Raw genomic sequence first — 15,055 nt, forward strand, 5'->3', positions numbered from 1 at the left:
TGGCACCATCTGTGGAGGCCTCAGTCGTCTTGGCAGCATTCTCTGAGAGGCTGGGCCGTAATTGTTTGGGTTCTAAAGGGCTGATTGCAAACCCTGCTGACCTTATGGCTTCTAGAATTGACCTGCCTCCCTACTCCCTTAGAACCTGCTGTCTCTGCTCTCCTGGGAGCTCCCCAGATAGCCCTTGGGGTCCAGAGTCTCTGGCTGAGACTCCTAGACTCAGAGGGAGACCTCAGTGTGGTCCCCAGCCCAAGACATGGACATGGTGGTGCTTGGACATGTTGCCTCTGAGAGTAAGGAAAGCTGAGGGCCCTCACAGAGCAGGCAGGGGAGCATGCATGCAGCAGCATCCGTCATCTTCAGAGTGTTCCTGAGTCCACAGGAGCACTTCTGTTGGCTCCTGGTGTTGACCTTCAGCTGTGAGCAGATGACGCCAGCACACAATGGCAAGAGCAGTGATCTTGTATGTGGTTATTCAGAAAGGATGCATCAGATCCTCCTGTGTGCTGGGCACCGGCGAGAGAGTGAGCATAAGAGACCAAGTCTGCGTCCAGCTTACGTGTCGCAGGGGGAGGAAGAAAATACACTGTGAGCAGCACTTGCTCCTTGGAAGGAAAGCTGTGACCAACCTAGACAGCGTGTTCAGAAGCAGAGACAGTACTTTGCCAACAAAGGTCCACCTAGTCGAGGCTATGGTTTTTCCAGTGGTCACGTATGGACGTGAGAGTTGGACCATAAAGGCTGAGCGCTGAAGAATTGATGCTTTCGAACTATGGTGTTGGAGAAGACTCTTGAGAGTCCATTGGACTGTGAGGAGATCCAACCAGTCCATCCTAAAGGAAATCAACCGTGAATATTCATTAGAAAGACTAATGTTGAAGCTGAAACTCCAATCCTGTGGCCACCTGATGCGAAGAGCTGACTCATTGGAAAAGCCCCTGATGCTGGGAAAGATTGAAAGCAGGAGGAGAAGGGGACGACAGAGGATGAAATGGTTGGATGGCATCACTGACCGATGGACATGAGTTTGAATGAACTCTGGGAGATGGTGAAGGACAGGGAGGCCAGAAGTGCTGCAGTCAATGGGGTCACAGAGAGTTGGACATGACTGACTGACTGAACAGCAGCGACCTCTGCGGGAAGGCGGGGTCGGTGGTGGGGTGATCTCATAGCGTGAGCCACAAAACTGGAGTTCTTAAAGAAGAGAGATGGTCTGGAAGCTTCAGAGATGAGCAAAGGCACTCAGCATTTCTAGGCCCACGGTACAAGGGAGGAAGGGAAGATACACCCACTCCTGGGGAGGCTGCCGGAGAAGCAGTGTTTGCCGAGGAACAGCTACAGGCCGACGTGGACAGCTGCATCCGAGCAGTTCGGGGCTGGGAGGGGGCTGGGGGCCTCTGCCTGCCTGTGGCAGTAAATATAGTCAGATGTGTGCCTGTTACCTCCTGAGCTGCGCTGCCCACTTTACACACGTGGTCTCCCTGAAGCCTCCTCCCAGTCCTGTGAGCAGGTACACTAGTTATTCCCACTTGATCACTGAGGCAGCAGTTTCAGAGATACAGGGACTTGGCTACGGTCACACTGTGGGCGGACACCCCAGCCTGAACCAGCTGCCTGGTTTCAGAGCCTTTACTTTACCCGTGGTGTTTCCCAGAGCCTAGTGTGCGATTCTGCGTGTGCAGATTTTATGATGATCTGTAGCCAAGAGTATCTTCGATTTGATTTTAGTTTCTTTTGGGTTTGAGGCTTCCCAGGTGGCTCAGTGGTAAAGAATCCACCTCCCAATGCAGGAGACTGGATTTGACCCCTGGGTTGGGAAGATCCCCTGGAGAAGGCAATGGCAACCCACTCTAGTATTCTTGCCTGGAGAGTCCCATGGACAGAGGAGCCTGGCGGGCTACAGTCCACGGGGTCGCAAAAGATGTGACTTAGTGACAAAACAGCAGTGTCTTGGCTTTAGCACAGTTGAGGTTTTAAGATCAGCCTCCGTTGAAGTAGGCCTTCGGTAGGATGGCTCTTCCTTTCCTCCTTCCTTTCCCAGAGTCCTTCATCCATCCATCTGTCCATCCATCCACCCACCCATCCACCCAGGCAGCTATTCACAGTCAGTCAACGTTCTCCGGGCGCCTGCGATGCTCCTGGCTGCCTGCACACAGTGGAGGAGAGAAGGGAAGGAGACGCAGTCCCTGCCTTCTGAGGGGAACCTGTCCGGTGGAGCAGGGACAGATAACTAAGTACATCAGGGCAGCAGGAGTGGGGCTGCCCTGGGGAGGAAGGAGACGCGCTGAGTCGCGCTGGGGCCCTGGCACCTTGCCCGGGGCTTGCCACTGCACTGAACACTGTTGTGATTCCTTGCTGAGACCCAGGGGTGCCTTGGCCCGGTGCTACTTCGGCAGCCACCTGGCGGGCCCAGGGGGCCTCTCTTCTTGGGAAGGGCGGGCATAAGTCTGTAGAATTCATTTTCTCACTCATGGTTTTTCGAGAGCCCGGGCTTAAACCATTTCAGACAAGCTGCAGTATATTTATGCTTTTTATGTCCTGTTATGGCAGCTCGATAGATTAATTTCATCTCATAAATTGCATTTTGCCTCCCAGTGTTTTTATTCTCCCTGTTGTATCTTTGTGTTCTTCTTAGTTGCTTGGCTAAGTTTCAAGTCGAGGGTTTTACTTACTTTGCTCTCTCTCTGCGGATGCCTGTAGCCCAGAACCTCGTGAGAACAGCCTACCAGGACGGGCCGGGAAAGCAGGGAGGCCTGGAAGCCACGCCCCGCGTCTGGAGAGACAGGGAAGGGGACGAGGAGCAGCAGGCCACCCACGAGCCTGGCCAGCATTCACCCCCTGTGCCTGCCGACCAGCTGCTGTGTGCCGGGCACCATTTGGGGGTTTCATGTAAGAACCAGGACTGCGCCCCGCAGCAGGCATCTTAGGATGTCTTTGCTGTCCCCGTTAACACAGGGGGAGGGAGGTTGGGGTTTTGAAAGAGAACTGGTCCAGGGCCACCCAGCTAGTAGGTAGGTGGACGAGTCACGGCCCGCTGGGACGAGTCACGGCCTGCTGGGTGTCTGTCCGAGCGGACAGTCCGTTTGTCTGACACTTTTCTACCAGGCAGTGGGCTGGGTTCTGGCGGTTTGGCCTCAGAGGACACAGCCCTGCCCGGGCTCTGGGGAGACCCTGGGCTGCGGGCCCTGTTCCCAGTGGCATACGCTTCCCGAGGCCTCCAGTCGGGCTGCCAGGGGCCCTGGGCTTCGAGGAGAAAACCACTCTCCCGGGTAATTGAGTCCCCTGGCTGCACTGTAGGGATGTCCAGAACGTCAGTGTTTCCTGTAATGTAAGTCAGTGGCCCTGGGTACCTGTCCTGTGCAGCAAAGAGATTGCGTTACACACAGAAGCATCCTTTTCTACATTCTTTTCCATCGTGGTTTATCACAGAACTGGACACGGTTCCCTGTGCTGCACGCAGGACCTTGTGTTTATCCGTTCTGAATGTAACAGTTTGCATCCGCCAGCCCCAGTCTCCCCGTCCAGCCCTCTCCCTGCCCCTCCTCCCTGTCCTCTATGCCTGAGTCTGTTCCTGTTTCACAGATAGGTTCGTTTGTATGTGTTTTAGGTTCCACTTACGGGTGATGTCACAGGGTGTGTGTCTGCCTCTTTCTGACTCACTTCAATTAGTGTGAGAATCTCTAGCTGTGTCCATGTTGCCGCAAGTGGCGGCTTTTCGTTCTTTTTACGGCTGAGTGGTGTTCCATTGTATATACGCACCACATCTTCTTTATCTATCTGCCGATAGACATTTAGGTATTTTCCATGCTTTGGCTATTGAATAGTGCTATGCAGTGATTTTTAAATGAAAAAAAAATTCTGCTTGGAACCTTACGAAGGGCTACAGAGCAGAGACTGCAGAGCCACGTGGCCGTGCTGACGCTGAGCTGTGAGACTCGCTGTGTACTGGCCCAGGTGCCCAGAAGTCGGCCCTTGCCTCTGTGAAGTCACAAATTGCTGTAGATGAGGGACATTTCTGAAGTCAAAATTTGGAGTGTCAAGTGTCTAAAGGAGCTGTAAGGAGCAGAGTTTAAACTGCTGTGCAAGTGGGAATGTGAGGAGGACGCCTCCTAGCTGTACTGAGCGTGTGTACGTGTGCATGTGAACAGCAGAGGCGCCACAGCCTGTATCACAGAGGACATTTTATGGGCCTTCCGTTTGTCTTTGCCTCGCGATTACTTACCGAAAGTCATCAGAACTGATCTTTATTCCCATGAGTGAACATCACTTCCTGCCATGAAATTCCATTATTAGGAGGTTGTTAGAGCAAAGCTATTTCCTTGCCTTGGAGTGTGACTCATAGGAAAAAAGCCTTGTTGAGCTTTCTCCTTCTGTATCTCTCATTCATGTTCAGCCAGCAGGACTCCCTGAGCCCCTTCTCTGCCCCAGGCCCCGGGCCAGACCCTGGAGAAGCAGAGGTGAATGACATGGTCTCCACCCTGAAGGCCCTCGGAGCTAGTGATTGTAACACATTTTGTTCAGTAAAAATGCTCTGTTAGGAATGCTTTCCTGAGGTCACGTAGCAGTGGCTTTCTAAAATTCCTAAGTTTATTTTATGTTATTTGCATCGTGAGCAAGGACGAGAATGGGCTTAAAGCCACGAGGAGCAGCTGCAGAACCCAGAAATTGGAATAGACAGCCTGACAAGGATGTGTGTACGCCTTTCCTTCTGCGTGGTCTCCTCGGTCATCTCAACCAACGTACCCCGCTGCCTTGCCCACCTTTCCCCAAGTCCACAAGCCTTTGCTCACGTGTCTCCTGGAATAGGCGTCCTCTCCCATCTTTGAACACCTCAGGAAAGCAAAGCATATTCATACTGGCTGGTCTCCTTCACTACTGTGTACCGGACATTGTTAGCCTTTTTGCAGATACTGTCCCATTGGATACTAAAGACAAAAGCAGAATACAAGGTGCTCTCTCCCTTTTGCAGATGAAGCTTCTGAGGCTCAGAGAGGCTAAGGCACTTGCCTAAGGTCACACAGCCATTAAGCAGAGCTTTAGTGTGAAACCAGATCTGTTGACTTTCAGAGATGGATTTTTCTCCTGTGTTCTGCTGCCTCTTACGTATTCAGACAGCTGCTTGTGCTGAGCTGAGCTTTCCCTCGGACAGTGGGCAGTGTGGCCTGTGGTTAAGGACAGATGCTCTAGATTCAGGCCTGAGCTTGAAGCCTTACAGCAACAAATAAGATGCTGCTTTGGGGAGACCAGCACTCTGGGCAGTAAGGTCTTACCCGAGTCTGTGCAGCCAGCAGGTAGCCCAGCTGGGGGTGAGCCCTCTCCACTTTGTCTTCAAAGCCGTGTGTTCTTCCTGCAGCACCACCCTGCCTCCCACAGGAGTTTGGCTGCAAACATGGGGATTGAAACTAGCTGTAAGGAGATGTTTCCTGGCAGGATTATGAGTCAGCCAAATAACTTCTCGCTGTAGGGACGTCATGGCGTCTCCTGGAAGCTGGCAGACATGGAGATGCGGTGACTTCTCACCTGCCGTGGATTTCAGAATTGCTCGTCTTTGATGTCACTTCCCTCTCCAATGTTTGTCTGCCCTTCATTCACATCTAGTCTGGGCTGGGTGCTGTACAAGGCCCTGAGCATGAGAAGATGAAAGGCCAGTTCCTGCTGGGAAGGAACATGCAGTCCAGTGAGGGAGAGGAATCCAGTAACTAACTGCTGTGTGAATGAATGAGCCAGATGTCCATCCTGTGCCGGCACCCACACGTGATCATGTCTTGTGGGTGTTACATATCAGGTGCCGTGGAAGCGCAGTGGGGAGTGACTGTTGTGCATAGTTTGAACATGGGTTCACAGAGGAAGGGCAATCAGATTTGGGTGTTGAAGGATGAGTAGGAGCTTGTTGAGAGGGAGTAAAGTAGGCGGCCAAGGGGGAGCAGCACATGCAGAAGCAGGGAGGCATGAGCAGCCTGCTGTATGCAGGGAATGATGGTTACTTTAGTAGGGAGTCTGCGTAGGTGGTGGCTGAACATGTCCCTGCAAAGGTTGCCTGGAACTCGATCATGGAGGGTCTCAGATACTGTGAGAAGTTTAGACTTAATTCTCAAGGTGGTGGGGGGTGGGTGAGTTGTAGGTGGGGGTGGGTGGTTATCAGGGTGGAATCACTTTTCAGCATAGTCGCTCTGAGGAGGAGGCTGGATTGAGAAGAAAGAGGGAAGGACTCGAGCCAGAGGGGCTTGGCAGGAGGCTCCCACAGTGTCTGCTCGGCGGGGGCTGTGAGCCAGGGCAGAGGGCTAGATTTCAGCAGTGGAGAGACTGATGTAAACGTGGTTTGATTTCCAGGCTCTGAAGTTTACCAGCCAGATGACCCTGCCGTCTTGCCACCAGGCGACGAAGACCCCTCTGAAGACTTCCCAGGCCCCCTTTCAGCAGCTACACACTTGAGTTCCAACACTCAGTTTTCCACTAAAGTCAGTGTGGTTGGGACCGACCCGCTGGAGAACACTGACACCTCAAATGATAAAGAAAACTTAGAACGGAAAATCTGTGACCTGGAAACGGAGCTCGAGGGCTACCGGAACTTCATCCTGCAGCTGCAGAAGCACTCCGGGTTCAGCGAGGCCATCATCACGGTCTTGTGTGGGACGGAAGGGGCCCAGGACGGCTTGAGCAAGTCGAAGGGTAGTGCCGACGAAGAAGAAATGGCCTTCTCGAGTTTGCGCCAGGTCCGTTATGTGAAACACATGAAGATCCTGCACCCTCTGGCGCCAAAGATGATGGACGGCGGGGCGCTGGGGAGCCTCGGCCAGCAGCTGGTGGGCCAGGAGTACGAGCTGCAGAAGGAGCAGAATTTGAACATGGAGCTTTTTGGTGGAATCCATAACCTGCAGAATAAGATCAGAGACCTCTCACCCTCCAGGTACGTCCCACCTCTGCCTTCTCCCACGGGTGAGCCTGCAGTTCCCCCACGTGGCCGCTAGGTGGGCGCCCCTGACCTGGGAAGGGGTGCTGCCCTGCAGGGGCGTTGGGCATGTGCCAGGGAAGCCGTCATGGCCCGGCTGAGGCAGTTCTTCCTTGGAAAAGACGCTGATGCTGGCAAGGATTGAAGGCAAAGGAAGAAGAGGGCGGCAGAGAACGAGGCGGTTAGATCGCATCACCAACTCAATGGACCTGAATTGAAGCAAACTCTAGGAGATACTGGAGGACAGGGGAGCCTGGTGTGCTGCAGTCCACGGGGTCTCAAAGAGCCGGACACGACCTAGGGACTACACAGCAGCAGTAACAACAAGGCCGCTGCGCCTTTGGGGGAGTGACGTGTGGGGCCACAGACCCTGGCGGTGGACACTTGGCCTGTGCCTTCCGAAATTGGCCCAGCAGGTCTTGTCCGCCTCAGGTCGGGGAGACAGGGTGAAGGTTTTAGACCCGCCACTTGGTGAGTCGTAGTGTGGTTGCTGAATGGCAGTGTTCACCCCTGACCCTGTTAACGGCTCTTACTGTCCTGCAGGGGAGGGGTGAACGACACTGAAACCGCTGTCCTAGGCAGGGTGGGGAGAAAAGAAATACTGTCCGTATCTCTACCCTTTAAGGTCATCTCAGAGAAATAAGCCTATGTTGAAAGAGAAGAATTCTTGGGTCGTGAAGATAATGTTTTATGGGCATAGAGATACACAGTTTTGCTTCATGAGATCTGACAAACATGGGATCATTTGTAAAGCTGACCTTCATTCGTCACTAATTTGAGACAGACACGTTGTTGAGAATTGTCAGGAGCCAGAGTGCATTTTTCAAGGCTTCCCATACAGTGTGATTGAAGGCTGCTGCTGCTGCTGCTGCTGCTGCTAAGTCGCTTCAGTCGTGTCCAACTCTGTGCGACCCCATAGACGGCAGCCCACCAGGCTCCCCCATCCCTGGGATTCTCCAGGCAAGAACACTGGAGTGGGTGGCCATTCCCTTCTCCAGTGCATGAAAGTGAAAAGTGAAAGGGAAATCGCTCAGTCGTGTCCGACTCTTCACGACCCCATGGACTGCATGCAGCCTACCAGGCTCCTCCATCCATTGCATTTTCTAGGCAAGAGTACTGGAGTGGGCGCCGTCGCCGTCTCCGGTGATTGAAGGCAGCTGGAGTGGGCGCCGTCGCCGTCTCCGGCGATTGAAGGCAGCTGGTATTTATTGAAGGGCAGTGGTGTCAGACCCCAGGTTAGGCCCTGTTCTGACTGAATCCTCACAGTCAGATGAAAAGGAGGTGTTCTTAAACCCTGTGTTTGTAGATGAGGAAATGGAGCCTCAGAGAGGCTGCTGTGCCCGAGAAGGCGGCCCGGGAGGGCTCGCGGAGCGGGCTGGTCCAGCCTACTGAATCCCGCCCTGATGCCAGGTTTTTTCTCGTTCGTTAAACTGGCCCCGTTGGCAGTGTTGTGGTCACGTGACCTCTCTGCTCACGTGGGCTCGAAGGTGGTCACTGGTCATCATTTCAAGAGATGGTAGTGAAGCGAAGGGTCAGGGTCTCTGCCAAGCCACTCTGGGGCCAGCTTCCTGCACCCACAGTTGGTAAGAAAGACGGAGCCACACTTCCCTCAACTTGCGCTTTTCTCAGTGTTGACGGATCCTCGCGGGCTTGCACAGGCAGACAGATACGGTGCCTGGAGGCCGTGATGCCTGGTTTAGTTAGGCTTTGAAGCCGGAACCCTATTTGAGTCACAGACCTTCACCATTTAACCGACTTTGCCATCTCTAAGAGGCAGTTTTCTCTCCCATAAAGGGAGATATTCGCGCATTTGTTAGGAGACTGCGAGGAATGAATGACTTATAAAATCGCCTGTTTCCGTGGCTGACAGGTCACAGTTCCTCTGTGCTTGGCAGTCAGGGTTAGGGTCGTCCTGTGGCCCTTCCCTCGAGAGCACAGTCCTGGGCTTGCTTTCCCGCCATCAGTTTCCTTTTTGCTCTTCTGAGGATGTGTGCCGGCTCCCCTGCCTGTTGGCGCGCTCCTTTCTACAAATTTCGAGTAGTGTTTTTAAAGAGTGAGTGGAAACTAATTGTCCTCCCGAGTCCTTGCCGATCTGTACTTTAATTGGGGGCTTCATAAAGGTTAAAAGTGTTGCAGAAGAACCTCTGTTCCAGCATTTGTTGGCTGTTTTGAAATCGAAAGAGTCGGGACCTTACGTAGTCGCACTTGTTCCAAAAGTATACATACTTGTACAGCTGCAGGCTTTTCAAAATCCTGCTTTGTCAGTTTTCCAATTAGTGTTAAGGTCACAGAAATTTGGTTCTAACATGGGTGCCAGCGTTTCCTTTTCTCTCCTGTATCAGGTACGATTCGTTAGTTCAGGCCCAAGCCAGGGAACTCTCCCTCCAACGACAGCAGATAAAGGACAGCCACAGCATCTGCGTCGTCTGTCGTCAGCACGTGAACACCATGATCAAGGCGTTTGAGGAGCTGCTGCAGGCCAGCGACGTGGACCACTGCGTGGCCGAGGGCTTCCGGGAGCAGCTACACCAGTGCTCGGCGCTGCTCGAGCAGCTGGAGCAGCTGTTTCTCAAGGGTGAGTGAGGCGCCGGCCCGTGAGTCCTCAGGTGGATCAGGCACTGGTCCAGGACTTCTCAGAGGGGCCTGGGAAAACCAGCTCCTTGGCCTCCCCTTCCACCCCCTGCCCTGACGGGGTGACGGCAGAGCCCCACTGGCTGCTTCCTTCTGGTGCCCACTGCCCCGTGGTTGGCATTCTGCTCTGTTCCACACCTGGGGTCCGGTGGAGGGGCCTCAGGGGCCAGGCTGGGAAGGCATGGCCACATGGTTGCCAGTTCCTCCGAATTTTCAAGAGAGGATAGAAACCCAGGTTTGGCAGGTAAAGACTCACGAATGTTAAATGCTGGCAGAAGCAAACAAACGAAGCAAACAAGAAAAGCCAAACTCTCATTGGTTAAAACAGATTTAAGCTTCAGAGATGGTGTGAGGAAGGATGGAAGAAAGCCTTTGCCAAACATTTGCTATGTGCTAGGTACTTTAATGGATGTTCTTACATTACCATTCAAAAATAATAATTTGCATTTGTATGAGACTACAGCAGACATCTTCCATATAGTTCAGTTCAGTCTCTCAGTCGTGTCCACCTCTCTGCAACCCCATGGACTGCAGCACTCCAGGCCTCCCTGTCCGTCACCAACTGCCGGAGTCCACCCAGACCCATGTCTGTTGAGTCAGTGATGCCATCCAGCCATCTCATCCTCTGTCGTCCCCTTCTCCTCCCATCCTCTATCTTTCCCAGCATCAGGGTCTTTTCCAATGAGTCAGCTCTTCACATGAGGTGGCCAAAGTACTGGAGTTTCAGCTTCAGCATCATTCCTTCCAAAGAAATCCCAGGGCTGATCTCCTTCAGAATGGACTGGTTGGATCTCCTTGCAGTCCAAGGGACGCTCAAGAGTCTTCTCCAACACCACAGTTCAAAACCATCAATTCTTCGGCACTCAGCTTTCTTCACAGTCCAACTCTCACGTCCATACATGACCACAGGAAAAACCACTAGACGGACCTTTGTTGGCAAAGTAGCGTCTCTGCTTTTGAATACGCTGTCTAGGTTGGTCATAGCTTTTCTTCCAAGGAGTAAGCATCTTTTTATTTCAAGGCTGCGGTCGCCATCTGCAGTGATTTTGGAGCCCAGAAAAATAAAGTCTGACACTGTCCCACTGCTTCCCCATCTATTTCCCATGAGGTTCTGCCGTGTGCAGTCTGTCATTCTCTCCCTCTCTCTCAGCAGATGCATACATACCCGTAAATGTACACGGACACCTTGCGATAGTCCTGAGAGGACAGAGGTGTGGTTGGCCCCTCCTCCGTGGGGGACTCTCCTCCCTGACTCCAAGGAGACACCATCCGGAGTCAGTTCTCCCGCCTGCCCCCGGTGCCCTCTGAACCCTGCCTTCAGTGCGTATTCTGGATCAGCCGGTCCTGCCTCCTCACTGCCGCCACGGCTCCCGCGGACCGCCTGCTGCTCCTTGGGGTGGGTGCGTCCCGCCTTCCCTGGCCTCTGTGCGTCCACCCCGGGCCCGGAGGAGTCCGTTTCTACTGTGGTCACAGGGTCTTCACAAAGTGTAAGTCGGGTCATGACTGCTCCCTGCCCCAAATCAGAGGCTTTCCTTTGTGAGTCATGAGGCTCAAGTTAAATCACGGAGGCCAGGCCTTGGACAGAGCGCGTGGTGCCTCACCTGGAGTCCTGAGCGCTCGAGTCCTGTACTCGTCAGGAGCCGGGGGCTCCACCCTCAGGACAAGTGGTTTTACGTGAGGAACTCGGCCTTACAGGGAAGAACCTGGGTTTGACGCAGTCCTTGTGCCTTCGTGCGGACACACAGACGGTTCACAAGGGTCCATGTGTTGAGTGTGACGCCGAGATAGAACGTGGGGTAGTTTGCCTTCTGGGCCCAGGAAGTGGTGTTTTCTCTGTTTTAAAAAGGGCCCACCACCTCAGGCACGTCACAGGCCTGTTGTCTGCCGCCAGCTCTCGGGACCCCAGAGGGCTGGAGCGCAGGAACACTTGACTTTTCCCCCCTTACATGAAATCCTGTCTTTTGGCCAAGATTTTGCAAATAAGCTAGCCTCCGTTTTGCTGTAGGAGGGATCAGTGGGTCCTCAAGATGGAGCTGTGTCTGCCTGGCCCGAGGCACTTTCTGTCGTTCTCCCTCCTTCCTCCCAGCCCTCTGCCTGGGAGCGGGAGGCCGAGAGAGACTGCCTCTGGCACCAGACGCCCACCCACCCTCAACTTTCGCCTCCCCTTGATTTATTTTTTAGTTATTTACCTTGACAAGCCCAAGGAGATCTCACTTCTTGTTTCCTGTGGGTTCTGGAAGCAGAAACATTTCGGGCTTAATAGACAACACAGACAGACCTTAATTCTCCTCTACAAAAGGCAGAACGGTCTCAGGAACGTCTCTGCAGCTCTTTTTCTTAGAGAATAATATGTAGCCAAGGTGGGTCTTTCTGGGCTGCCATCTGAAGAGTCTGGCTCCTGAATTATGAAACGAGCCCACCATAAAGTAATTTTATGTTTGAGGTAGTTGCATAGCATGAGTTCTTAAAAAATTTAAATCTAGTCTTTTTTTTTTTTATTAATACAAAGCAGTACCCGTTTATTGTGGAATAACAGATAAGCGAATATTCCTGTAATTGCATCATTTATACAGCAAAACAGGAACACCCTGGAGTGTACACTTTCCAGACCTTTTTATCCATGTGTGTATTTTGGGTGGAAGTAGGACAGTTTGCAGCCTCCCTTTGTTCAATTATAGACGATAAATGTTAGGCTACATTGTGAGTTTTAGGGGCTGTGGAGTGTTCTTTCGTGTGAAGGCGCTGTAATTAATCATCCCCACTCGGTGGACATTTAGGTTGTCAAAGCTTAGGGCTGTGATAAAGGACCAATGGATTGGAATCCTTGTGCGTATGCTTGCTCTTTCTTTTCTGATATTTAACTGGTAGCACCCAAGAAGGAGGGTGGTAGTGTGCTTTCTTAGAGCTCTGCGAGGATGCAAGGTTATTGAAGCGGCTGGCGTCCGCCCGGCCAGTAGAGGGAGCCCAGCAGGTGACGGCAGTGACTTCTGGGGGCGTATTTTGTTTCTTCAGAGCATGAGCTCCTGGAAGTTGGCGGGTGGGGGCGTGGGGGGCGGTCTCTGTCCTGGCCTCCCGACCTAGGAAAGGGCCAGACCTGCAGTGCCTGGTCAGGATCTGCTGCTGCTGCTGGGAGTCTTATGTGGTACGGACCTGACCCTGGGTACCTGTGGGTGAAAGGCCCCCCGCCTCTGTCTGGCACGCGTCCTTGAGCTTGAGGGGGCACCTGTGGACTCTGAAGGGAAGGCTTCCGGGAGGAAGGGACATGGGAGCTCAGCCTGCCACGTCGGGAGGATTCATGGCTGGTGGGGAAGGTTATTTCCTGAATGTTGTTGGGGGCGGGTTGTGCAAGCTCTGGTTATCTTCGTGAGCCAGGCTGTCCGATAAAGTGGAGTATCCACAGAATGGTCCTGAGTAGCCCTGAACTCTGCCCTCTGCCTGGCCCCTGAGCCTCTCCTTACCTTCATGAAACAGCTCTCTCCTGCCTCGGAGATCTAGACTAGTCGTCACCTCCTCTGAACTCGGATGGTCCAGGCTGGGTGGTGCTTGGCCCCCCCCACACACAGCATCCCACGTGCCTCGTCACGGTGCTATTGTGGAATCATCTTTTGGGTCCACGGTCCCCACTCAGCTGTGAACCTGTTGGGGGCAGGCCCCCCATTCATATCTGTGTCCTCAGCGTCGGGCACAGGCAACCTGGGAGGAGAACTATAAATATTTAATGTGAATTACCCATGAGACGGAAAGGAAGAAGCGTCTGGGTCCCGAAGGAGATGCCAGACTCTGATGTTTGAGCTTAAACTTGTACGATCGGTGGGTGTGGGCTAGAGGGGACTGTTCTCCCAAGGGACTTCTTACGTGGTGACCAGTGACCGCATACCGGGGGTCAGCGCAAGGAGGACACTGCAGGTGGGGCCGCCCGTTACCAGCCGGTCCTGTATCGTGCTCCTCACCCTTGTTCAGATGTGTTAGCGGATAACTAGGTGTCTCTCTATGTGGAGAGATGGGACCCTTCCACCGCCACATACGCTATAGCTTTTCAGGTGTAGCTGTGAGATTTGCCTGAGAGATGGGAGCAGTTTTCCATGACATGCTTCCTAAGCTTCTAGAAGAGCCAGACAGATGGTAGTGAAGGCAGATTGCACCAAGAATTCAGTGCATCGTACCAGCCATCTCCCTGTGAGTCCCACCAAAACAGTCTGTCATTTGGTGTTAAAGAACTCTGCGGTGGAAGGGAAGTGAGTGGAATCCAACTGTTGAGTTGTTACAAGCTCCCCAGAGGGTCTCTGATCTGCAGAAGGGAACCTAGGGTTGCTGGCGGCATCCAGGTCACGGGCTCCTTCTGTGGTTGTGGGCTTTGTTAGGGATCAAGGAGAGTTTTCTGCTGGTTTTGAGATGAGTTTAGTGTCGGGCAACCCAGAATGCTTACAGCCTGCCCTGGAGCAGACCCACGCTGCCCTGCGAAGGCCCTGTTCTTCTGAACAGCAGTGGTAGCTGTGAAGCACGTGTCGTGATGCTGTTTGGCTGGCTGGCACCTGTAGAGTGGGCAGGCGGCTGTGAGAGCATCTCCATCTCTCTGGCTTACCTGAGTGTGCGGTGAAGTAAATGCAATGTGAACCGGGAGGGTGGAAACATTCTACCCCCGGGATTTCTCGTCGTTACCTTGAAACAGAGAGCCTGACCCTGGCTCACAGGGTTGTCTTGGGGCCCGAGGGAGATGTGGGTGCCAAGGAACCACCCGCAGGGCCCATTCTGGGAGCCTGAGCGTCCTGCCCCGTGCGGTGCTGGCACTCAGAGGCCAGCCTGGTGGGCGCAGAGGGAGCTGTGGGACAAGAAGCAAGCGTGGGTCTCTCCTGAGATCTCCTCCTCCATGCCATGGTGTTCGAGAACGTTTCCTTTTAGGAGTAGTCTTGGAAATGGTACATGTGGGTACTGTTTAATTATAGTCTCATTTTTCCAGTACAGCTACTGAAGGTTTGTTTTTTTTCTTTAGCCACCCATTCGTTTCTTCAGAGTTCCTCCCAGGCTTCAATTTCCAGAGTTCGGAAATATTTTTAAAATACAGTTGTTCGCTTCTGAAACGTGGGCTCCGTGCTCCTTTGCGACGGCGTGCGGTGGCGCGCAGGGCAGCGGAGTGCCGTCCCCAGCTGTGTCCCCAGCCTGGTTTTGTTTTCCTTTGTCATTTCTTCCGGTCACCCACCTGCGGCAGACAGCGGCTTCTTCAGCTGCACGCACAACCTCCTTTTCCTGGGAATCCCGCTTCTCCGAGCCTTTCTGGAGGAGATAATTTCAGTGCAGATAGAGCTGTATGCACAAAGATGTTTCTTTTATAAAATGAAAAATACGAGAGGACCTCGATGTCAGCTAGGGAACTAGCAGAAACTGGTCCACGTCCAGCTCCAAGGGAATATTCCTGTTCTCGTTGAACATGACGTTTCTAAAGCAAAGTTGGTAAGAGAAGTGCTCATGATAAAGGCC

At 53.2% G+C, this 15,055-nt stretch overlaps 1 protein-coding gene across 1 annotated transcript in view; it reads left to right on the forward strand.

Annotated features, from left to right (window-relative positions):
* The window catches only part of CDK5RAP2 (CDK5 regulatory subunit associated protein 2), a 183,302-nt gene that overhangs the window by 129,969 nt on the left and 38,278 nt on the right, over positions 1–15,055 (forward strand). The window contains exons 23-25 of the mRNA XM_010848429.1: positions 2,701–2,889; positions 6,331–6,907; positions 9,292–9,524. Coding sequence (XP_010846731.1) covers positions 2,701–2,889; positions 6,331–6,907; positions 9,292–9,524 — 999 coding nt within the window. The remainder of the gene's footprint in view (positions 1–2,700; positions 2,890–6,330; positions 6,908–9,291; positions 9,525–15,055) is intronic.

Source organism: Bison bison, unplaced genomic scaffold (genome assembly GCF_000754665.1).
Source record: "Bison bison bison isolate TAMUID 2011002044 unplaced genomic scaffold, Bison_UMD1.0 scf7180017864266, whole genome shotgun sequence".
Lineage (NCBI taxonomy): Eukaryota > Metazoa > Chordata > Mammalia > Artiodactyla > Bovidae > Bison > Bison bison.